Source organism: Cornus florida, unplaced genomic scaffold (assembly GCF_030987335.1).
Source record: "Cornus florida cultivar Cherokee Brave unplaced genomic scaffold, ASM3098733v1 CherokeeBrave_3.0.0_Hap2_Chr06, whole genome shotgun sequence".
Lineage (NCBI taxonomy): Eukaryota > Viridiplantae > Streptophyta > Magnoliopsida > Cornales > Cornaceae > Cornus > Cornus florida.
In genome coordinates this window covers 106,207,928-106,230,785 of record NW_026775576.1, presented here as the reverse complement: position 1 = coordinate 106,230,785, position 22,858 = coordinate 106,207,928, and the positions used below count along the sequence as shown (strand labels likewise).

The 22,858-nt window shown below is 33.3% G+C and overlaps 3 protein-coding genes across 6 annotated transcripts; 2 read left to right on the top strand and 1 right to left on the bottom strand.

The window, feature by feature from the left end:
• Window positions 1-3,557: 3,557 nt before the first annotated feature.
• LOC132314768 (co-chaperone protein p23-2-like) lies at window positions 3,558-7,153 on the bottom strand. Its single transcript, XM_059813588.1, has 3 exons — window positions 7,134-7,153; window positions 5,287-5,470; window positions 3,558-3,746 (listed from the first exon to the last, which is right to left on the bottom strand). The coding sequence occupies exons 1-3, from the start codon at window positions 7,151-7,153 to the stop codon at window positions 3,573-3,575; spliced, it is 378 nt and encodes a 125-aa protein (XP_059669571.1). The 3' UTR covers window positions 3,558-3,572.
• Window positions 7,154-9,186: 2,033 nt separating this feature from the next.
• On the top strand, window positions 9,187-12,342 carry LOC132313701 (membrin-11-like). The gene is made up of 4 exons (XM_059812602.1): window positions 9,187-9,513; window positions 10,189-10,309; window positions 10,415-10,564; window positions 11,611-12,342. The coding sequence occupies exons 1-4, from the start codon at window positions 9,269-9,271 to the stop codon at window positions 11,770-11,772; spliced, it is 678 nt and encodes a 225-aa protein (XP_059668585.1). The 5' UTR covers window positions 9,187-9,268; the 3' UTR covers window positions 11,773-12,342.
• A 4,728-nt stretch (window positions 12,343-17,070) lies between these two features.
• LOC132313700 (GDP-Man:Man(3)GlcNAc(2)-PP-Dol alpha-1,2-mannosyltransferase) lies at window positions 17,071-21,785 on the top strand. 4 transcript variants are annotated; one of them, XM_059812600.1, is made up of 8 exons: window positions 17,071-17,129; window positions 17,216-17,478; window positions 18,230-18,516; window positions 19,031-19,217; window positions 19,905-19,973; window positions 20,334-20,527; window positions 21,197-21,306; window positions 21,408-21,785. In XM_059812600.1, exons 2-8 carry the CDS (start codon window positions 17,239-17,241, stop codon window positions 21,650-21,652), a joined length of 1,332 nt encoding a protein of 443 aa, XP_059668583.1. In that variant the 5' UTR covers window positions 17,071-17,129; window positions 17,216-17,238; the 3' UTR covers window positions 21,653-21,785. The 4 variants fall into 4 exon arrangements, with proteins under 4 accessions (XP_059668583.1, XP_059668582.1, XP_059668584.1 ...); XM_059812599.1 differs by having other exon boundaries at window positions 17,088-17,478; window positions 21,197-21,291; XM_059812598.1 differs by having other exon boundaries at window positions 17,090-17,478.
• The last annotated feature ends 1,073 nt before the right edge of the window (window positions 21,786-22,858 follow it).

Genomic DNA, 22,858 nt, shown 5'->3' with positions numbered 1-22,858 from the left:
CTTCCATTCATCTTCATCCTCCAGATTGTTCTCTCTTCTATAAATATAAATAAATAAAAAATAGTCCTCACTTCTCCATAATTTTCCATTTGGACAACTTGGATGTGATACAAAATGGGAAAGGCAATTTACGTCGGTGATATTTCCAACCAATCCAGGGCAAAATTTCATTTAGAATAATACTGTAGTTAAACCCAGAAATAGAGGTGAAGGCCACTGAATGATACTCAGTGATATTACAGAGTTGTCACCATAGTCTCAAGAACCTCAAGCGTACTAAAAGATAGTCTCTAATAAGATATTCAAGTTTTACATGCCAAAAGACTGAAAATCAAATTTCAGCCCCTACTTTCCATACCCACAACTTAGATCAGATATATATACAAAGTAAAGAGAGGACCACAGTTCACATTTTATCAAAGGTTAAAACTCCATCATCATCATGTTACTCTAGCACTTCGTCTCTTGTTAGTTTCCTCTGGCCTTCTCCAAGTCAGGAAGATCTGCAATGTATGTCAGAAATAAACAAAGTAAGACAACTAAAAATCTGCGAGAAATTATGTTTAACAGAGTAAAATTAGCAAGCAAGCTATACAGAAAAGCTATAAGACAACAATGTTTAGATTGTTGGCAATAGAAACTAAAATTCTGATGTTAAGTTCACATGCCATTACAACATTGAGTAATTCTACAGAATAGATGGAATCAAATATATGATCACCGCAACTTCAGCCATTGAAATATTGGGTCTGGGATGCAATTCTTATTGTCAAACCAACGAAACAAGTAGGATTATCCATAAGAAAACAAAACAGGATCACAGATAGATATTCTAGGAAATTTTTTTTTTCCCAAGTATAATCAAGGAATATTTAAGTAACTAACATTTTTCAAAAAGGAGAGAATCAACCTCAATATCCAATAATTTCTCATTAACAGGTAGAGAGGTGACCAACCATATGGTATTGAAACCCTTCTTACTTTTCAACTGGACTAAATAGTACTGAAAAGCATTTCTCTTACACAGGTCAGATTTGCAGCTTTAGAATACAAAGAGGTACTTGGACAAGTATGACATGATATATGTAATTCTATATACATGTGTGTGTGTGTGTGTGTCGTGGGTACTCCAGCAAAATTGAAAGGCATTCCTTGGTGCAACAGCTTGGGCAGCCACTCTATAAAAATAAGGGAAAAAGTTAGGTATGTGCCTATTCCGTCCCTCCCAATATCCTTAATCAACAGGGACCAACAATGCTTCAAAGTCAAGCTAATTTACTTGGTCAAAAGGGCTTTAAAGTAGCAATGAGGGTCTCAGTACTGTTCTGGGCTGTAGAGTGGCATATCTCCTTTCCTGGTACTGCAACTGGGTTCTCCCATCAGATCCAAAAGCAGTCTGGGGTACTGTGAGAGGTTTGAAAAGAGGCAGGTGGGTCGAAGAGACAGTACCATCCAAGGGAGAGATATTGACTCGCAAGTTTTTACCATCTCTGTCTCAATGCCAAAAAGTTGAGAGAGGTAGGAGCATGATTTCTTTGGGGTAAAGGGGAGGAGTTCTAATACATTTTTCCCAATTATTAGCTCTCCAGTTCAAGTTGGTGCTTTGTGGATAAAATGTCTAAAGGAGTAACCATGCTTTGTTATGGAAGTAATTGTACAAATATGCCTTAAACATGATGGCCTGTGGCATAGGATAGGGTGGGGTGGCAGCCTCAGAATATGGGGACACCTCAGGGGACTGGTTTACAAAGTAAACGGGCCTCAGGAGATGGGTGTCAACAAGAGCATTAGGTGGGGATGAGGAATTCACTGCAAACATTGATTTTTGAGTACGGGATGAGGGAGGACTAAATTTATATTAGATGTTTTGCATGGAGAGGGCTCTTTGATGGAGGCTTTCTCTCAATGGTTTAGGCTATTTAATTGCTGACTTCCACACACTTGGCAGGAATAAACTGCTCTTCGGATGTCCGGTTTGTGGATCATAAAGTATTAGGAGAGATTCGAGGATGGATTTCTTATAGCATTTCTACATAGTGGAAATTAGGAGGGCGGGAGCAATGGTAAATTCAATGTGAAATCTTTTTACAGCTACTTGGTCAGGTCCTAAGAGGGGGGATCTCCTTATAAAAGTATTTGCAAGGTTAAGACTCCCTTTAAAATATTGTCAAGGTGTAAATTTATACCTAATTGGTGTTACGTGGGTAAGCAATAGTAAATAAAGGAGAAGGGTTGCGTTAAGTAGCTTGGCAGCCGGCATAAACCTTTGCCATGACCAATAGTGGATTGATTGAGGCCATGGCCTTAAATAGAGCGGAATGAAAACATGGGATTCATGTAGACAACCCCAAATAATTGGGAAAAGGCTTGGTGGTTGTTGTTGGTGAAGGTGGTGTTACATGAGTAAGCAAGACAGGAACGAGTGGATCACCTCCTAAAATCATAGCAAAATGGCTAGAGATTTGGTTCTGCATTTTGGTGTTGATTGCATTCTTGTATCTCCCAGACGGTGCCAGATTTGCTTCATAGTTGGAGAAGGGGTTGGAGAAGTAGGAGGAAGAAGACCACCTAGGAGGCAATTCCCATTTGTGTTATGTGGCATTTCTGGGGAGGGGAATTGGCACCATTTTAACAGATAAAGGGAGAGGTCAAACTTGCAAGAACAACTACTGATGTCTTCTGTTGGTATGAGAATACATCAGTACCAAGGGTACAAAGAAATTTTCTAAAAACTGGAATATTTGCATTTTAAAGTAGAGCAAGTAGTCGGTAATCGAGGAACTTTTAAAGTTCCATTTCCTATAGAAACTAATGATAATTGCTTCATTAGGTTTTCTAGGTATACATTAGTCTATTTACATTTTGGCGAGGTACCAAAAATGGGTATAAGGAGGTTGGTATTTTTCGGGGTTGCACTAATACAGAAAATAGACAAGCTGATATCAAGTCGGATATTCTTTTATAAAAGAAAAAGACCATTTGAAGTGGATAAGGTATTGCATTAATGTTTTTTAAGTTTATAAAAGATGAAATAGAGAAGTAGCGTACATGGGAAACTCTGTTTCTAGAAAATATCAATATAGTGATTTCCTTAACATTAAAAAGAAGTGAATACAATCAATGGACAAAGGTCATGCGAGATCATAAGCAAATAGCCATGTTTAGAATAAGCAGGTCGTTTGCGTATTTCATTTGTCAAATAAATTTTTGGAGAACCCAGAAATTGTTTTTAGTACGTGTCCACCTAACAAATAACCACGTCACTATCACAAAATTCATTGACAGAAAGGAGTAACAGAGAAAATGATCATATAAAATACTCTAGATAATGCAAGATGCTTCAAGTATTCAAAATGGAAGAGAACAAAGTACACAACTAAGTATAAAATCTATCTATAATATAAATTCTCATGATTTGTTGTGGTTTATAAACTCTTGTCATACGGGAAAACAGCTCAAATATGACCACCGAGAAGACAATATAAAGTTTGGGAGAAAGGCTAAAAATAAACACCAATAAGAGACTATATAAACTTCGGGAGCAAGGCCCATATATAAACACCAATAAGACACTATATAAACTTACAACTGCTCGACTCTTCATCCTCATCACACCATTTGTTCCAATCAACTTTAAGGTACGGAGCAGGTTTTTCTTCAGACTTCAATATTCTTTTCCACCAACCCTTCTGCTCTTTTTGAATTGAGCATGGTATGTTCCTTAACCCAATGTTAGTTTTGCAGCCCTGAACAATAGGAAATAGTAATCATGCCATTACAAAGAGGTACATCTTATCCCTTCAAAGTTTAAACCAAAAGAACCTTGATAATGTGACTAGCTAACAACCCCAGGGCAAGAATGATCATGCTTTAAACAATAAACTTGCTGGATAAATAACTAGGAAAAAATAAATAAATGACCATAAAGACAAGGGATTGACACAATTTAACACCTTCAAAATAAACAGCTAACATGATTTCTTTTAAGCGTCACATGAATTTCCTAAAACTTTCATCAGAGAAGAATAACTCAAAAAGTAATTACAGAACAATCATGGAGACTTTACTAATGATTTGGTGGAAAACTCAAGTGTTCAACAAATATTATGTCCTTTGCAGGCTTGTAGTCCATCCATTTGTTGCAAAAGAAGTTTGTGTTTCACAACTTTTACAATCACATATTAACTTCAACAACAGTTTGATGTTGGGAACAAAAGTTTCAATTTTTTAAGTTGTTATTGGCATTTTATATTGATGATGTAGAGTAATGCTACAGACAAATATAAAATAAAATCCTAAATTGCTCAGACTCATTAGACTAAACCATTGATCTCTGAGTAATCTCTAAAACATAATCTGCAAAACAAGCAAGAAGGAATGCCAGTTGTGTTTTCCCTTTGCCCCTATGGTACTTTAGCAGTGTGACACTCATGTTACCACTAAATTCAATGTAAATTTTAGTTTAAGCCCATCCATGGCTCAGATGCTGGCCCTTAAAGCAACTTTGAAAAAATGTTAGAAAAGTCTAAAGCATTCAATAGAAAGCCTGCATTTCAGATGTGATAGTTTGCCACTTTGTGAAACAACACCAAAATTGGTTCTGGCAAAAACTTTAAATTTTCCCCAATCTTTTGTTATAGAAATTTAGTAGTTGATTCTGATTTTAAATATCTTTATTAGCAGCCGAATCAAATTTGAAATTTTCTATAACATAATCTTGATACTTCTAAATTTTTGATGCATCTATCCTAAATCAGTAGGTGGTCGGCATTCGGTTTCGGATTACATATATTACATGGACTTGAGTACGTGTGTTGGGTAGGGGTATGTATCAGACATGTCAAATTCGAAAACAAAAGGATATAGGGACACTGCCAAATATTCATATTATTTAATATTTTTATTCTATTTTCTAGGTAAAAATAATATCTTTATATAACACACCATCCAATCTATGCGTTTCACTCATTTTAAAACAATAATAAAATGAAATTGGATTATATGATATACTTTTTAGGTGCATATTCAACCAAAAGAGTTTGAGACATATTCTATACCCATGTCCGTGTAATGTGTGTCCGACACGGGTACTTATACTACTTTCGAAAAGTCCATAGTTGAAGATAAGAGTTGCATCAAAAATAAAAGATGAAATTATATATTCTAAACATATAAGAAGAGATAGTAAAAAGCATCATAGAATACAACAAAACAAACATAAAATTGATCAAGGTTAAAACATTTGAAAAAAATTAAAAAATTAGTAAAGAGTAGTGAAAAGCTCACCTCGGGTACAATTTTACCATAAAGTTCCAAACTGAAGTCAAAGGATTCACCTTGCACACCCACAGCAGAGAAACTAAATAACCCCTCAGGCTCACATTTCACGGATACATTTTTTGCATCAGGTAAAGCAATGGTCAGGAACACTTTATCAGAACGTTGAGCCCAAAGAACCTCCGGATGGCAACTTCATCATTCACGTAAATCAAATCAGAAACAGGCAATCAATCTAAATCCAGATATTACACAACAACTAACACAAGTTCCACTACATGTTACTTTTAAACTAGTAAACTTTAATTTCCTGCTATTGTTTTTTTTTTCACAGGCGCAATATAATCGGTCGTGGTTAATAAGGCCATACATTTTCCTTGTGATGCCGTTGAAATGGTGATAATTCAACTTAATAGAAGCTCAAGCTAAAATGGTTGCAGTATCAAAGTGAAGCATAGCCGTATATTGGCATATACATTTCAATCCAAGTGTCCTTATATTCACACACACATACCAATCAAGCTGGATCTTCGAAATGACATCATGATAAAAATAATAATAATAATAATAATAAATAAATAAATAAATAAAATAGAGCCACGATATACAGGCCCAGCCTGTGAAGCATTTTCGTTTCAAATAAAAAAAAAATGTATATGAATTCATGTATCAAAATTCCAAATGGGTTTTTTTTCAAAACAAACGTAATTGATACTAATACTTAATAAAATGATTTTAAATGGTACAAACAACATAATACAATCATTCAATTCCTATCATACTTTTCAAATGAAGAGAACAATCACAAACTCATATACTTGGTTCATCTTTTCACTGTTTTGTTTCTTCCTTTCGACGTCAGCACAAAAATGGGAGTCGTTCAAAACTTAAAATGAACTGACAAAAATATAGTAGAAATTAAAAAAGAAAAAATCAAGTGATGTACCACTTTTGAGGTACAGTGCTATAGCTGCCAGAAATCATGGAATTGTTACCGAAATTAAAAAATAAATAAATATTGCAAGTTAAATGAAAATCGGAAGACATGAGTTTACCTCATTTTCAACGAAAATAAATAGTACTTCGACTGGAGAACTGTACAAACCCTCCCGAGTCAAAAAGAGTCAAAGAAAGCCCTCCCAAGAAGACGAGTGTAGTACGGGTCGGGCGAAAACCATACACAAATAGAAACTAGAGAGAGCGTATTATGAGAGCCGCCCCCACATAATACGCTTCGTTCTTTTAAAAATAAAAACCAATAAATCCTACTAAAAAATAATAATAATAATTTATAGACACTAAAATTTTCATTTATACCGCCTTACTAAATAGACGTCAAATCTTGTAATTATAAATTTATTCAACTAGTATTATATAATCTAATTTTTAATATATTCCTTTAAGTTTTAATTATTTGATAAAATTTCATTATGATTTAAATAATAATTAATTTAGTTAAAATTTAATTAAAAAATACTCCTTCAGTCCTAACCTACGAGCGTCTTTTTAAAAATAAGTCAAGTGCACGTATTAGATTCGAAAAAGGAAAAAAAAAACCTTTAAATTATGACACTTGTGCACAAATTCCTGCTTACACATTTAGAAATTAGATTAAAATAACCTTAACAACACATTTTATAAAATATATACAAAATTAATATTTTGTGAATTAACTAAAAAGGGTAGCTCTCACTGTTTATGGGTTTTCGTTTGCTCACCAAGAAGAAACCAGTTGGGTCTATAAGATTACACAACAACACACTGAAACTCGCCGAAGCTAGAACTCATTAAAGCTCCATACGTCTGAAACTTAACCAAAACCAAAATTGGGTCGCTACACTGTCGTTCCTAAAAACCTCTCACTCACCGACGACATCACCCATGACACGTGGCAGCTCTTTGTTTCTCCTCTCTCTAACACAGACCACAAAAAAAAAACCAGTACAAGTAAGAACTCAAAAAACCCATTGTGGACAAAAATTAGGCCATGTCATCAAAATTCAAATTAATCTGACGTCACTAAAGGTCAACTTTAAATGAATAAACGAGAAGCCAAAATTGACTAACACTTGGTCGATATAAGCGCTCCAACAAAAAAACAAGATGAACTCATAAAATCTCAGACTTACAGTCGATCGACAGGCCTTGAACCTCAATTCGACCAAGCCATCTCCTGTCAAATGAATAATGAAGAGTGATGGTAGGACTCTTTGAAGCCAGTGGGAATGCAGAAGGGACTTTGGAATGGAGGATGAAAAATTAGCTAAGTCTTGCTAAGGCAGGACCCAATTTGAGGATAGAAGTGAAAGACATGCTGGAGTAAGTACATAGACCTTTATAGCTACCCTCTATTTAGGTCATTCAAGGAAAGATGTACACCTGGCGACATAACCGAAAAAACAGGGATTAGGGCATCATGATCCATAAAGGAACATGAGCCTTGACTCATCTTATTCGAAGGCCCAACATGTACAACCTGAATGACCTAGGACTAAAAAAGGTAGCAAAGGCAAGAAGGATATGGACACACGTAATTCGGGCTCTAACAATACTCTAGACTCCATCTTCTCTACCATCATTTCAGTCTTCATATTGGACTGGTTTTCTCTCCCTTAATCCACTCTTCTGTATTCCTTGTATTGTTTTAGTGGTATTCCCAGATATTTTCATCTCTTAGTTTGACTCGAAAAAATGATATATACACCCATCAACCGGTGGGAATCTTCTCAAACGCGGTACTGCCTTCCGTCAACAAATCTTCAACGACCTGGCATGGTTGTGGACTTGGAGGTTGCCGTCGTTGCTGCTGCTCTGGATAGAACACTAATGTAGAAGTTTTCGTGTCTCACCTGGACTTGAATGAACGGAGATAAGAGTTGTAGAAGCTTTTTCGTGTGTTCTCATGATCTAGTGGTCAGCTAGACTCACCGGAATAGTTTACTCTTCGAAACTCATGTAACTGCTCATCTCTTGACTTATCACAACTTCTTGAACCCAACTCATTATATGAAATACTAAACTTAAGCTCAACCTAACCCTATTTTCAACTCTAACTACTCAACTCAAGGCCAACCCATCATTCTACTTTTAAATTCGGGCTTGTAATTCGGGCTTAGATTCCATATTAAAAATTGAGGTGAATTCAAGTTACTCATATAACTAATCTTCACATCAAAAATTTAATATGATTTGGAATTAGTTTTAAATTAAATTACTTTAAAAACAATATTTAAAGACATTTTATAAATTTTCAATAAATTACAAACAAATTCTTAAAAAAGTAATTATGTTAAATGTTAACATACAATAAGTTAAGATTTAACAAAAAGTTAATCGTAATTTAAATATTATATATAATGTATTTAAAATAATATATATATATATACAAATAATATTAGAATTCGGGTTCAGGTTGCTAGTACCTCAATCTAAGCACAACTTTAATTAAATTCGGGTTGATATTTTTCAACTCAAACCCAACCCTATCTATAAAAATAATTGTCCAAACTCAAAAAAAATCAGACGAGCTCGAATTACCTAACCCAAGTTACACCCTTACTTTTAACACAACATTTAAACATTATAAAAGTTTTAAACACACGTTTAAAATAGGGGACAAAGTCCAACGAAGAGTATACAGGGAAAAAAATTCACCCTTGAGAATAAATCTGGTTCAAGTTGATAATGCTTTATTTATTAGTCTAAATAAATTTGGTTCAAGTTAATAATGCTCTATTTATATTATTCTAAAAATAATTATTATTAAACGTCATTACAAACACAATAGGGTTCTAACGTGGCAAACTACTATTGCAACACGATGTGGCATGTAACTTAAATCGGAGGATCCGACCGACCAGAGTTCCGTACGAACCCAATCAGTGAAAAAACAAACAAACAAAAAAAAAAAAAAAAAAACTGAAATTAAACTCCATACCAAACCCCTTCTCTCTGTAAAATAGTCCTTATCATTTTTTCTCTCTAAACCGCCATGGCTGTGGAAGGAGGGGGGACATTATCGGAGCTTTACCAAAACTCGAAGAAGCTCTTGCTGAGGACCAGAGACGGTCTTGAGAGGCTCGAGAGGTTGGAGCTCTCGTCGTCGAACAGCCTCGATTCACCGGAACTCTCAGTGGCCGTCAAGAGGGACATTGCTCAGATCCAATCACTATGCGTCGATATGGATCGCTTGTGGAGGTCCGTCGCAGCCAAATCTCAACGCGATCTCTGGAGGAGGTTCACTTCTAATTATCTATATCCTCTATGTATATATATCCTTTTATGTGTTTCTGGATATCAATTAATCACATGATTGATCTTGTTTTGGTGCGTTCTCTGTTGAATTTTTATTTATTAATCGTTTGATTTTATTTTTTATTTTTGGAATTTGTGGTTCACTTATCTGTTTAGGTATTGTCATTTGAAATTTATTAATTCTAATTTGTCATGTTTTAGTTTTCTGGTGGAGGTTCAATTCTAGTGATGTCTCTTTTCTATGTTTTGATGCGTGTTCAATTGTATGGTAATATTTAAAGGTTGAATTTTTGTTTCAGTTATTTGTTTGGGATTGTAATTTGAAAAGTGCGCTCAAATTTGAATATGGAAATTGGCACATTTTCAAATGTGTGGAAAATAAAAAAGTGGTGGGAGACTAGTTGCTACCACTGCTTGGCAATTAACATCACCATACAATTCTTGGTTTTCGAAAAATTAAATCTATTGAAGTGATCTTTCAGCAGCACAAATACACTGATTATAGTCACTGTTAGTTTCTTATGGTTATTTTTTTAATTCAAGAATAAATAGTTCTTCTGTACATCGGTTCTATGTTATATTGTAACTGCTAATGCAATTTGATGGTCTTGTATTTGTACTTGATGCGATAATATTTTATGTATTTTTTACGCACAGAAAAGTGGAACAAGTAGCTGAAGAGGCTGACTCATTGACAGATAGCCTGGATAAGTATTTTTTACGGAATCAGAGACGGGTGCAAGAAGCTAAAGAGAGGGCAGAATTGCTTGGAAGAGCCGTAAGTTATTATTTCTCCCCTTGATGGATTAGCAGCAAGCTTTTCTATGTTTTGTCTTTTGTAGTCCTTTACTAAACCATATAATGGATTTGTTATATTTTACAGAATGGGGAATCCTCTCATGTATTGAGAATTTTTGATGAGGAAGCACAAGCAATGCAGTCAGCCCGTAACTCTTCCAGGATGCTGGAAGAATCTCATGCAACTGGAGTTGCCATCCTTGCCCAATATCACACACAAAGGGAGCGCTTGAAGGTATCTGGAATCAAACAACTGCTATGCATTTATATAAATTTATGTTTTACTGTGCATCAAGATTCCAGCATTGCAAGGTTATATCCACTATAGGATTTCTATTACGGGGCAACCTAAGTGGTGGTGACATACTATAAACTTCTCAAGAAGGTTCTTTGAGATTAGGAGCCAACCTTCACCATAGTGGCAATATATATTGTGATTGGTACCCAACTCCATTAGATTGAAAGCCTGCAATTGGGACTGTTGTAGGAGGCAATTAAATTTTAAGAATAATTCATTCTGATATAATTGGTAACAGTGTTTTCTATGTTTGTTTCCTGTTCTATGTTTTGTTTTTGAACCTCTATCCTTTGCCTTTTTTTTCCCCTTTCTTTTTAATTTTGATGAATGTTGGGATTTGGGTATTCTACAGGGAAACACCCATTTTAGATTCTTTCTTTGTACAGGGATTTCGGAACTGTACAGAGCTTACAACGTTCTCGAATGACATTGACACACGTGTGTGTCTTTGCCAGTCTGCCTGATATCTTTCCAAACTTGTAGTGAGTGTGGACACTCTATAGTGGTAGTACCACAACATTAGATTTCCCAACAAGGAATCTGGGATCTAAACTTGAAACCTTTTAAGCATTGCTGGGGAAATATATCACATGGTCAATAGTCCATTTTAGCATTCCAGTTCCAGTATTAAATTGACGGTATATAAGGGTCATCCAATTAAATTCTAATGGATAGGTAGAGTTGTCATAACATAATCTATGCCAGTGTTCTTCGAGTTTTCTACTTGCCTTACATTGTCTATAACAAATGTTTAGAATTTGGTATTGCAATAGGCATGAAGGTGCACTGGTGTCAACTTTTACTCTACTCTTTATCCCAATGCTGGTAACACATTCTTTAAACATAAAATAGGAGAGACTGTTGGATTCTGAGAGTGGTGTAAACGGTGAAACATAAAAGGATATTACTTCTAGAAGTGACATTTTTTGGTAAGCATTGAAACTGGTAAAGACCTTATTAAAGTAAGTCCTATTTTGGTGCAGGGTGCGCAACGGAAAGCACTGGATGTACTGAACACACTGGGGCTATCTAATTCTGTATTGAGGCTCATTGAGAGGAGGAATCGGGTTGATCAATGGATTAAATATGCTGGCATGGTTTTGACAATCATCATCCTAATTGTGTTTTGGAGGTGGACGCGATGAACTGTGTGACCGTGTATTGAGTGGGTGAAAAATATATCTTCCCTCATTCTGATATCCTCTCGGATAGCTAAATGATGCTGTAAGATGCAATTGCTGAAAGCAGGCAGACACAGAGAATTTGTTTACTGAGCCCTTTGTAGATTTTACTTGTAGGGTTGAATTGGTGGTGGTATTGTGGGACACAGTGTAGCTGGAAGTGGAAGAGAAGAGAGTGAGAGAGAGAAGATGTCTAAAGAGCTTTAAGAGTATCGGGTAGGAATAGGATTGCTTTCTTCAGCTACTTTCAGGTTGAAATGTGGCTTTCCCCTTCGCGACACTGTAAATTCTGTAATGACTCCAAAGTGTTAAATCAGTTGTCAAAAGGGTAAAAAGCCAAAAGGACACTGGTTATATTTCTGATTGCAAAGACAAATCTTTACTGTAAATTGTGCCTCAATCTTTATGATTTGAGAAAGAGGTTCACGATACTTTTTGTAGCACTTTTATTCTCCAATTGAAAAATAAGTTGTGTAATATACGTTTTTAATATTTTAAAATTGTGCAAAATTATCCGGCTAAATTTGACATAAATGAGTGTTATAATATTTATTTTACTCGTGTCATATATTACTAATCTCAGTCCAATAGAGTTCATTAGGATTAATGAACAATGAGGTTGGCCTCTGGGCAAAAGATTGCTTCCTATATATAAAATCAAGGGCTTTGCTTCTATGAATCCCTAATATGGGATGTCGTAATCAAACAACGGATGAGAGATCCTTAACATACGATGCACTTTTGGATCCACTCTCTTTGTATATTATATCCTTAGCGACCGCTGCGAACCGCCTGTGGATTGTATCCTGCTGTGATGGGATAATGATTTTCACAATGAGATCCTCGCGCGGGAGTCATCTTTTCAAGTCTCCGTTGCCAACCCACCTGCTATTAGATGCTCTAAGTATCCGCCTCAATGGATCGGGGAATCTGCTGCATCCACAGGACATGTCGCGTAATATTATTGATTGAGCAAATTTGTAAGGTGAATTAAAAAAATGGAAAATGATTTGTTAGGAATCTAGGAATTGGCTGCGTCAACCAAAAAAAGGTAATTCAGATGATTGCAAAACGTTTTAGTTGGAAAAAAAAAAAAAGAAAAAAAAGAAGAAGAAGAAGAAGAAAACAGCCCAGGCAAACGATGACTTAAGTTCTAGACCCTACCCCACGCCCCCAAATATGGTTTATATTCTCTCTCCTTTGTCTTTCTCTCTCTAACTGTGGTGTGCCCTCAAGAAACTGGGTTTGGTAAGCAAAGTACTATGTTGAACTGTGCAGCTTCTTTGTCGACATCATCTTTCAAGCTTGGTTGATCTCTGTTATGAAACTCTCCGTTGCTCGTTGTTGCTCAATGCTTCTAGTCGGTGATCATGGTGATCGCCGGACTTAGGACAAAGTGGTTGGTGAGATGGGGCCAAAAAAAAAAAAAAACAAGGATGTCTCAAGAAATATTACCTTTTTGGTCATTTCACAAAATAATATTTTTTATATATATTTTATAAAATGCCGGGCAATTTAATTTAATTTTATCTTAAATTTGTAAGTAAGGTCTATCTACACAAATATCATAATTTAAGAATGTTTTTTATATATGAATGATTTAATATGTTCCATAAGTATATTATAAGGGTGTTTCACTTCATCCTTTTTAATCACTATGTTTGTATCTAAGGAATTGAAATCATGGAAAATGATTATAAATTTATAATAATAGAATAAGTTTCAATAATCTCATTAACTAGATTACATAGGTGCGGTGGCATAGCCACACAGGGATAAGTGTAGGCAATTGCCAACGAATTTTTAATTTTTTTATGAAAAGAATTTTATATTTGTATTGTTACCCTTTTTAAAATTTGACAGTGTACACATAATATCCTATATATATATATATATATAACCAAAAATTCATTCACGGGAGGAATATAATCGTGACATAATTGTAAATATATATAACATATCTATCAATTTATACTTTTCCAAAAAAATATGATATTTTTTTTTTACTTTCTCAAAATATTATATTCTTTGTCACTTTATAAAAAAAAATATTTCATACTACCACACTTTTTGCTTTTACCATAAATAAATGGATTATTTTTATCACATCTTCATCTTTAACATTTTTCACAATCCAAACAAAGTAAGTGGAACAACCATTTACCAATAGATAGAGATTCGAACAACCATTTACAAGTAGATAGAGACTCGATCAGTTGTACTATAGTGCGGCAGACAGGTAATTTCATTTTTTTTTTTTTATCATCTAAATTTATTATTATTGATATTATAATTTTAATTAAAAAAATTATTAGTTATTACTATAAAAAATATTTTAGGGCTTGTTGTTCTTTTAAATTTATTTTGTGCATTTTTTTACATATGTGATATATAAATAATACAGTTAGGCAACTGTATTATTTTCTTTTTCATATATTATTCTTGATTTATTGAATATGATTTTTTTTTAAGTACATTTAATTAAATGAACTCAATTTTGAAATAATAATGAATAATTTGAAAAATCGTTATAAATGTTTGAATAAAAATATTATGAATTAATATTTTAATTTTTACATATATTGTTTTAATTCAAATTTTATATATATATATATATATATATATATATATATTATTGCTATTAAAAGTTTTTTTTTTTTCTTTTTTTTTTGGGAAAGTTATTGCTATTAAAAGTTGCTCCAGTAATAAAGAGTCACGCCTTTAGCCTCGTGGATATCAGGTTCTATTTGTTTCCCCTGCAAACTATCACTAACTAGTGACCATTTCCTATGTAAAAAAAAAAAAGGGAAAATTACATATAAATGGAGTCAAAGTTCCATATTTACTTAGAGACTGAGTCAAAGTTCCATATTTCTCTAAAATGAATTGCTGAGGTGGCACATGGTTTTTTACTGTTTAGAAATTGTGGTGCCTAAAATACCCTTCCGCGAAGGTACTACTTTTTCTTCGAAGGTACTACTTTTTTGAACTGAAGGTACTACTTTTTGGAGTCTAGGTACCATGTTTTTTAAACACCCGCGAAGGTACTACTTTTTCTCCGAAGGTACTACTTTTTTGAACTGAAGGTACTACTTTTTTGTTAGGGAAGGGTATTTTAGGCACCACAATTTTTTAAACAGTAAAAAATCATGTGCCACCTCAGCAATCCATTTTAGAGAAATATGGAATTTTGACTCATTCTCTAAGTAAATATAGAACTTTGACTCCATTTATATATAATTTTCCCAAAAAAAAAAACCCCTACATTACATCATTTATATGATTTGATTTATTTATTATTATTATTATTATTTTTTGACAAGTTGATGTCGTGGTGATGGAAAGAAACTAGACATCATGCACATTGAATTAATTCACAATTAGAATATGTTCGATTTGGTTATAGATGTCAGCGGGCGGGCTCCAATGAGGCACTTTTCCATATTCGTTTAAAAAATCTTTTCATCATGTTGGAGTCGCCCTAACATACATATGTTTAAAAAAAAAAAAAAATCAACTTGAACAAATTGAAGATAAATTATATATATATATATATATATTTTTATTTTTTTTAGTACAATCAAATATTTAACAATCATAATAATAAAAATGTTGTTAAAATTTTAAAATTATTAAAAGAAATAAAGTAAATTATAGCTAATAAAACCATCTATTATTTTTTATTTTTAATAAACATAGTTTGATTCATCACTTTCGTTTAATCTTATCTTCTGCAATCATATGCAGGGGCGGAGTCAGAATTTTATTTCCGAGGGGCACAATGCACTTGTTAAAAAAAAAAATTAATAAATATGACAATATAATTTTTTTAAATCAAAAAGACAAATAAAAAAAAAATAGTTGTAAAATAATATACTAAATAAACACCGTAAAAAAATATAGTTACAAATATAAGAATCAAAATATTAATTAATAATATTTTAATTAAATATAATCATAAATATCATCGATAAAAAGAAATAATTTTTAAAAAAATAGAAAAATAAATAATTATACATAAGTGAAAAAAATAATTTTTTTTTTTAAAGGGAAACAAAAATTAGAAAAGGAAAAATATATTGTATATTTGAAGAAGGGATATATGTAATTTTTTTTTTCAAAAGGAAATTAAAAAAATTTGAAAATTTGAGGGGGGTACTATTTAAAATTACCATGTAAGTATATATATATACCAAAAATATATACCTATGTATAGTAGGTTGGAGCAAAGTGAGGGGGGGCACATGCCCCCACTGGGCCTTAATTGGCTCCGCCCCTGATCATATGGTAGATTCTAGGATTTTTTAAATTTTTTTATCCTTTTACATTATATTCTAATAAGATAAATATGTACTAACCAAAAATTAGATATATATTTTAATCACTTAGTTTCTACATACTTAAATCTTATTTTATTATTTGTTATAAGTTAGAATTTCGTTGGCGACGACATAAAAGGTTTGCTATTGGTGGGATGGGAAAGTGAAATATAAGGGGAAATTATTATATTTTTCCTAATTAAGGAGAATTGGGACGTAAGGTTTAGTCGCGAAAAAACATAATTTGAATAAAGTAGGTTTGTAAAAGTTATGTAGGGCCTTGGGTATGACACGTGATGGGTTGTTATTGAGGTACAATTTTTTATACAAAAAGGTATAAAATAACCGCTAGAGCTAAAAATAGTTAGTACAATTTTTTTTTTTTTTGTGTAAATCTACTCTAACATATCAGATTTACCAAAAAAAAAAAAAAAAAAAATTTAACAGACCGCTGGAGATGCTCTTAGAATTAAGAAAAATTTACCATATTCTAACGACACTTAACATCGTTATCTCTCTCTTTTAACCTGACCGACGTTTTATCTCATCTTTTCTATAAATAGGGCTTTTTAGTTGTATATTCATATATATATATATATATGTCTTGATATTCCTCCAATAGTAGGAATGAGCAAGAGCAGAGAGAGGGAGGAGGGAGAGATAACGTCGTGAAATTTTTTTAAAATTTTGATAAATTGTTTTTAATTTTAATTTTAATTTTTTTATAAATTAATTGACGTGATTTAATACTAATAGTAAATAGATTTTAAGTATCACATGTCATAATTAGAGAATATTTAAATTAGAGGATTCAATTCCATAATTTAGACCATGTAATAACAGTATTAAGGTACATAGTAACTTTTGAGTTATTTATTTATTTATTTTAATTTATTTTTTAACAACAGTTATGAATCAGGACTAAACATCATGTATACAATTTTGTATAGTTGTTTATAGAAATGGTCGAATAAAGACTTCCATTGCTTTGAAGACTTTATTGTAAGTAGGATATATCATTCTTTCTTGTTCTCTCTAAACAGAGTCGATGGCGATTGTGACATTGATATGGGCTCTGATCTCTGCAGTTTCAGCCCTAATAATTGCAAGAATGGTATGGATTGTGATGGGAGGTCGCTGGAATAGGAAAAGGGCCGTAGGGTTCTTCCACCCCTATACCAACGACGGTGGCGGTGGAGAGAGAGTTCTCTGGTGCGCCGTTAAAGCCATTCAAGAAGACACTCCTCATCTTCATTGCATCATCTACACCGGAGACCACGACGCTTCCCCTGAAAGCTTGACGGCCCGAGCCCTAGATCGTTTTGGTGTCAAATTAGTCTCTCCACCTAAGGTGTGTAATATATATATATATATATGTATGTTTGTATGTGTATATGTGTAACCCCCTTTTTTTTTTTTTTTTTCCTTCATCCAAAAAACTGAACTTTGTTCTTACTTTTCAAGCAATGGGAAAATCATACTTGGTCTTGTTTTTAGTTTTAGGTGCTTGAAATTCTCACATGCTTGATTTGCAATGTGATGCTATTAGAAAAAAAAAATCAAAATTTTTATCTAAAATTTTAATCGGACATTTTTATTTTTTAATAGTTGTATTGAGGAAGAACTTTAGGGTGTGTGAATGAAGACATCATTAAATTGGATTTCATTACCTCATCCATTCCAGCTTACTTTGCACTGTTTTCAATTGAGTCCCTTCCATGTGTCATTATTTACATATGATTTGTAACACCTTATTAAGTCAACACCTCCAATGTGCAGTCCATGACAGAACTACCAATTTACAAGTTTTTCTCCAGGTTTGTGTGTCATGCATAAAAAAGATCATGAAACTCAACATTTTGCACCACTTTTGCTTATAAATATCATTACTATCCAACACATGTTGAGAGAACAAAAGTTCAACTGCCATTAAATTTTCACCATACATGATTCTGCTAGTGTAATAATACCTTCTTCTTCTTTTTTTTCTTCTATATATAATAATTCTTGTTGTCTGATTGATAAGTCTATTTTAATAATTATATTCTTTATTCTATTGTTTTTTTTTTCTTTTTATTTTTTCTCTTTTTTGTGGGTTTCAGGTGGTACATTTATATAAAAGGAAGTGGATTGAAGAAACCACTTACCCTCGTTTCACCATGATTGGTCAAAGCTTTGGTTCAGTCTATCTTTCATGGGAAGCTTTATCCAAGTTCACCCCACATTACTATTTCGATACTAGTGGATATGCTTTTACTTATCCGGTTGCACGCATATTTGGATGCAAAGTTATTTGCTACACACATTATCCAACCATCAGTTTAGACATGTTATCTCGTGTTCGTGGACGGAATTCAATGTATAATAATAATGCGTTGATTGCTCAGAGGTTTGTTTTGTGATTGCATGCTTCTATTGTAAGTACTTTCTCTTGAAAGGCACGCATGACTTTGGAAAATGATCCAAAAGTTTTTCTACTATAATTAGATGCTGTGAGGAGGAGAATAGATGGCTCCTTCAGCCTCTGATAGGAAGGGCCACAATTCACATGTTTGTTGCTGTTTGTCTAAGATTTGTTTGAGCAAAGATATACCCAACCACGAATTATAACATTGTTTAGCTCATCCAATCTTATTATGCCCATGCCCTCTGCACAGTCACGTCTGTAACCCTTTCTTTCTAATAAACCTGAGAGTTCTGGAAGTTTTATTTTACTGTGGTGGTTTTCATTTATCATCTGCTTAAGTAGTTGTTAAATTTCTGAATTTTTATTATTATATTTTTTGAAGTTTGATAGTAAGTTAAGTCTCCTATTAAGTAATTGTTCTCCTCATAAGTTAAGTCTCCTATTAAGTAATTGTTCTCCTCACATGCGAATCTTACAAAAATCACTCATGTGGCAGCATTTGGCTATCCCAGTGCAAGGTCATCTATTATATATTATTTAGCTGGATGTATGGGATAGTAGGCTCTTGTGCACACCTTGCAATGGTGAACTCTTCCTGGACACAATCTCATATTGAGAAGCTCTGGGGAAATCCAGGCCGCATTAAGCGAGTTTACCCTCCTTGTGATACTTCAGGACTTCAGGTTGGAACTTCTAATTTCTCTGGTTCTTTAATTATGTAATGCTCTGCTAGATTCTTTCAAAGAACAAGAGAGACATTTTGTTTTTCTTGAATGAGATGATTAGTAGAAAACAAGAGAGACATTAATTAAACCTTAACAATTTTTTTTATGTTGGCTGGTACCTCTATGTTTCTAAGCTCTGAAAACCAGGACTACTATCTGGTGGATGAATTGGATTGGTGTAATACTTACCCACCAAGAAATGGAAAAGCATTATACTTGCGGAAAAAGAAAGGGGCAAATGTAGAAAAGTAGATTCGTTTCTTATACATTCTTTAAAATTTCCCTTATATTCTTTCTGAAATCAGTTTTGGGGCTAAATGTTCCAATATCTACCAAGATTTCTCTCTCATAATCATGGTTAATTATTTTGTTGGTGAATTCCTCAATTTGCTATTGGGGGGAAGGAGTCTGCTGCCACCAGGGTTTTATGCCTACTCAGTTTGGCCTTCAAGTTAGGTTTCTTATTTATTTCTAGCAAGTTGTTTTGCTTCACAATATCCCTTTATGTTTTTTGTAATGGAATCCCTATCCTATACTTGGTTTCTGTATATATTGTATATTTTTTTATTTTAATTCTTCTACCATTTGTCTTGATATATTTTGGTTCAAATTCATGTATATTTTAACCGGCTGTAGTCTAAACAGGTACTTCCCTTGGAAAGACAAATGAAAAATCCAACAATAATTTCTGTTGCTCAATTCCGTCCAGAGAAGGTGGGCATTTTTATAAATCTTTTTTGCACAAGGTGCTATAACTATAGTGGTCATTTTTGGGGGCCTCTATTAGTTATTTCAAATCCCTTTATACTTCATTCTTATGTGCGTGTGTGTATTTATATGTCTGAAAACCCTAAATTCTGAACCCCATATATATATATATATGCCTAGTTTTGGTCCTCGTCAATTGAGGGTGCTTGGAGGGACAGATTCACTATCAGACCTACCTCTGCATAGAGTGGCTTTCCCTAGACTCAAAACCTGTTTTCACACGCTTGGCAGCATGGGCTTTTACCTTTGCACAAAGCAATGGCCCCCATGCACGCACACTAACAAAAGAATTCATGTATATACCAGGCACATGCTCTTCAACTTGAGGCTTTTTCAATTGCCATCAATAAATTAGATGCAGACTTGCCTAAACCAAAGCTCCTATTTGTGGGTAGTTGTCGGAATAAGGCAGATGAGGAAAGACTGCAGAATTTGAAAGATCAAGCTATTGAACTGAAGGTGGCAGAGTATGTAGAGTTCTACAAGAATCTGATGTATAGGTTTGTTCCATGTCACTTCTTATCAGATATCATGTTGATTCTATGAATGTGAAATGCCCATATCTGAACAACACTTTATTTTACTTTTACGTAATTCCATGAGAAATCCATGAAACCCTCAATGATTTCCCACGGGTTAAATTAGAGCGTTGATCTATCTTTTCCTTTTCCATTTGACAAGTCTTGAGCATTGCCTTGAGGAAGATGATTATGTGGCAAGTGTTAGATTCAAATTATGTAGTGAAAACATGGTTTTCTGGTGGAGAACTCCTGGTGATTTCCTTCACTATAGTTATATACATCCAACTTTATCATATCTTATTACAGTTCATGAAGATGCAAATAACCATGGATCCAGACAAACTTGGATGATATGACTGGTTTATACTGTTACTGGCTTACTGCCTAAATCTTGGATCCAAATACCAACACCTAAATAGAAATCAATTTTTGGTTGCATATGTTGGTGATTGATTTAAAAAAAGTCAATCTGATCAGGTTGAACTGAAGTTCATAGACCATATAATGGATTCTTCTGTAGCAAGAAACATGGAAATATCCTATGGGAACTCTTAGATATATCTTGTATTACTCTTGTATGATAGATTCTTCCCGTAATTTCCTTTTTAAAAATTGTAAGACTAATTTGATTTTTCTTTTGTACTGCAGAGACTTGGTGAGACTCCTAGGGAGTTCTGTTGCAGGGCTCCATTCCATGACAGACGAGCACTTTGGCATAAGCGTTGTGGAGTACATGGCTGCAGGTGCCATACCAATCGGTGGGCTGTTTTAGATATTTGTGTCTCGAATAATGATAGATCCTCTAAAAGAATTTATGTGCATTTGCACGTATGTAGCTTACACATTTCCTCTTTTTCAGCTCATAATTCTGCTGGCCCAAAAATGGACATTGTGTTGGAAGAAGATGGACAACAAACTGGATTTCTTGCCCAAACTGTGGAAGAATTTGCAGACGCCATACTGAAAATTACTAGGATGCCAGAAACGGAAAGACTTAAGGTGGCTGCAGCTGCAAGGAGACGGGCATGCATGTTTTCAGAGCAAAAATTCTATGACGATTTCAGAGCTGCTGTTCGACCAATTCTGTGCAATATGAACGCATAAATATGTCTCACTTGTAATGTACACTAAAGGGATCTCACTTGTTTGTTTGTGTTTTTTTACCCAGGAAGAGCATAGGTAGGAAAACTGTCATATTTCAATATAATCAAAGGAATATAATGTTTTTTTTAATCCACTTGAGAATTGAGATGTTTCATTTAAAATTGTAAATATTTTAATATCTTCCTTTCCAGTTTAGAAATAGCCAAATGGAAAACGATATATCAAGGAGAGAAATCAGGTTCGTAGAGGAATCACTGCTAGATTTGATGTTGACTCATTGAGAAACTAGGGGCCTTGTTTTGTTCAGTTTTCTGTTGAGAATTAAAAATTAGAAAACTGTAAAACAATTGCAGTTTTTTGAAAACCATTTTATAAAACTTAATTAAAAATTTTATTAAAAATTTCTTTTATAATTCTGAAAATAATTATATATGTTTTTTAGATCAAGACTTCTAGAAAACTAAACCAAACATTTTTGGTTAATTTGAAGTATGATGAGATTGCATCACTTTTGGAATGAGTACAAGTCTAGACGTCGAATCTCCCACTAAATTTCAAATCTTCGTCTTTTTTTTTTTTGTTTTTTTGTAAAATATTTTTCATAATTTTTTTTTAAAAAATTTTTTAGTGTTTAATTGTTGTAAAATATTTATGAAAATAAATAAATTAATTATTAATTTTTGATAAGTTATTTTACACTCTTCTAGAAACCAACTTGCCAAATTCGCATTTTATCCCGATTTTCAGTTTCTAACCCGCTTGATAGACTCGACCCAAATACTGAAAAATAAATTAGAATGTTTTCTTTATTTTTTATTTTTCTGGTGTTTGGCAAAAGTTTTGAAAACATTTTTTGTGTCTGGCTTCTTAAAGTATTTTTTAATTAAAATTAAAATTCTTATTTGAGTTATTGATTGTTTAATTTTTCTCTTATTATCAATTGGTCCAATTATTTTTATACCAACATTTGATTATTTAATTTTTCTTTTTCTTCTTTTACATTTTTTTTTTCTTTTTTTTTTTTTTTTTTTTTTTTTTACCAAAGGGCCTGTGACCAAATGGTATAACCTCCTCATCTTCAAAGAAGAGGGGAGGGTTCGAACTCGGGCGTGGGCAAAAAAGTGTGTGTTTGCTTTAACATCCAAAAAAAAAAAAAAAAAACATTTTATTTATTTTTTTTCTCTACTCTACGTATCACTTTTAAGG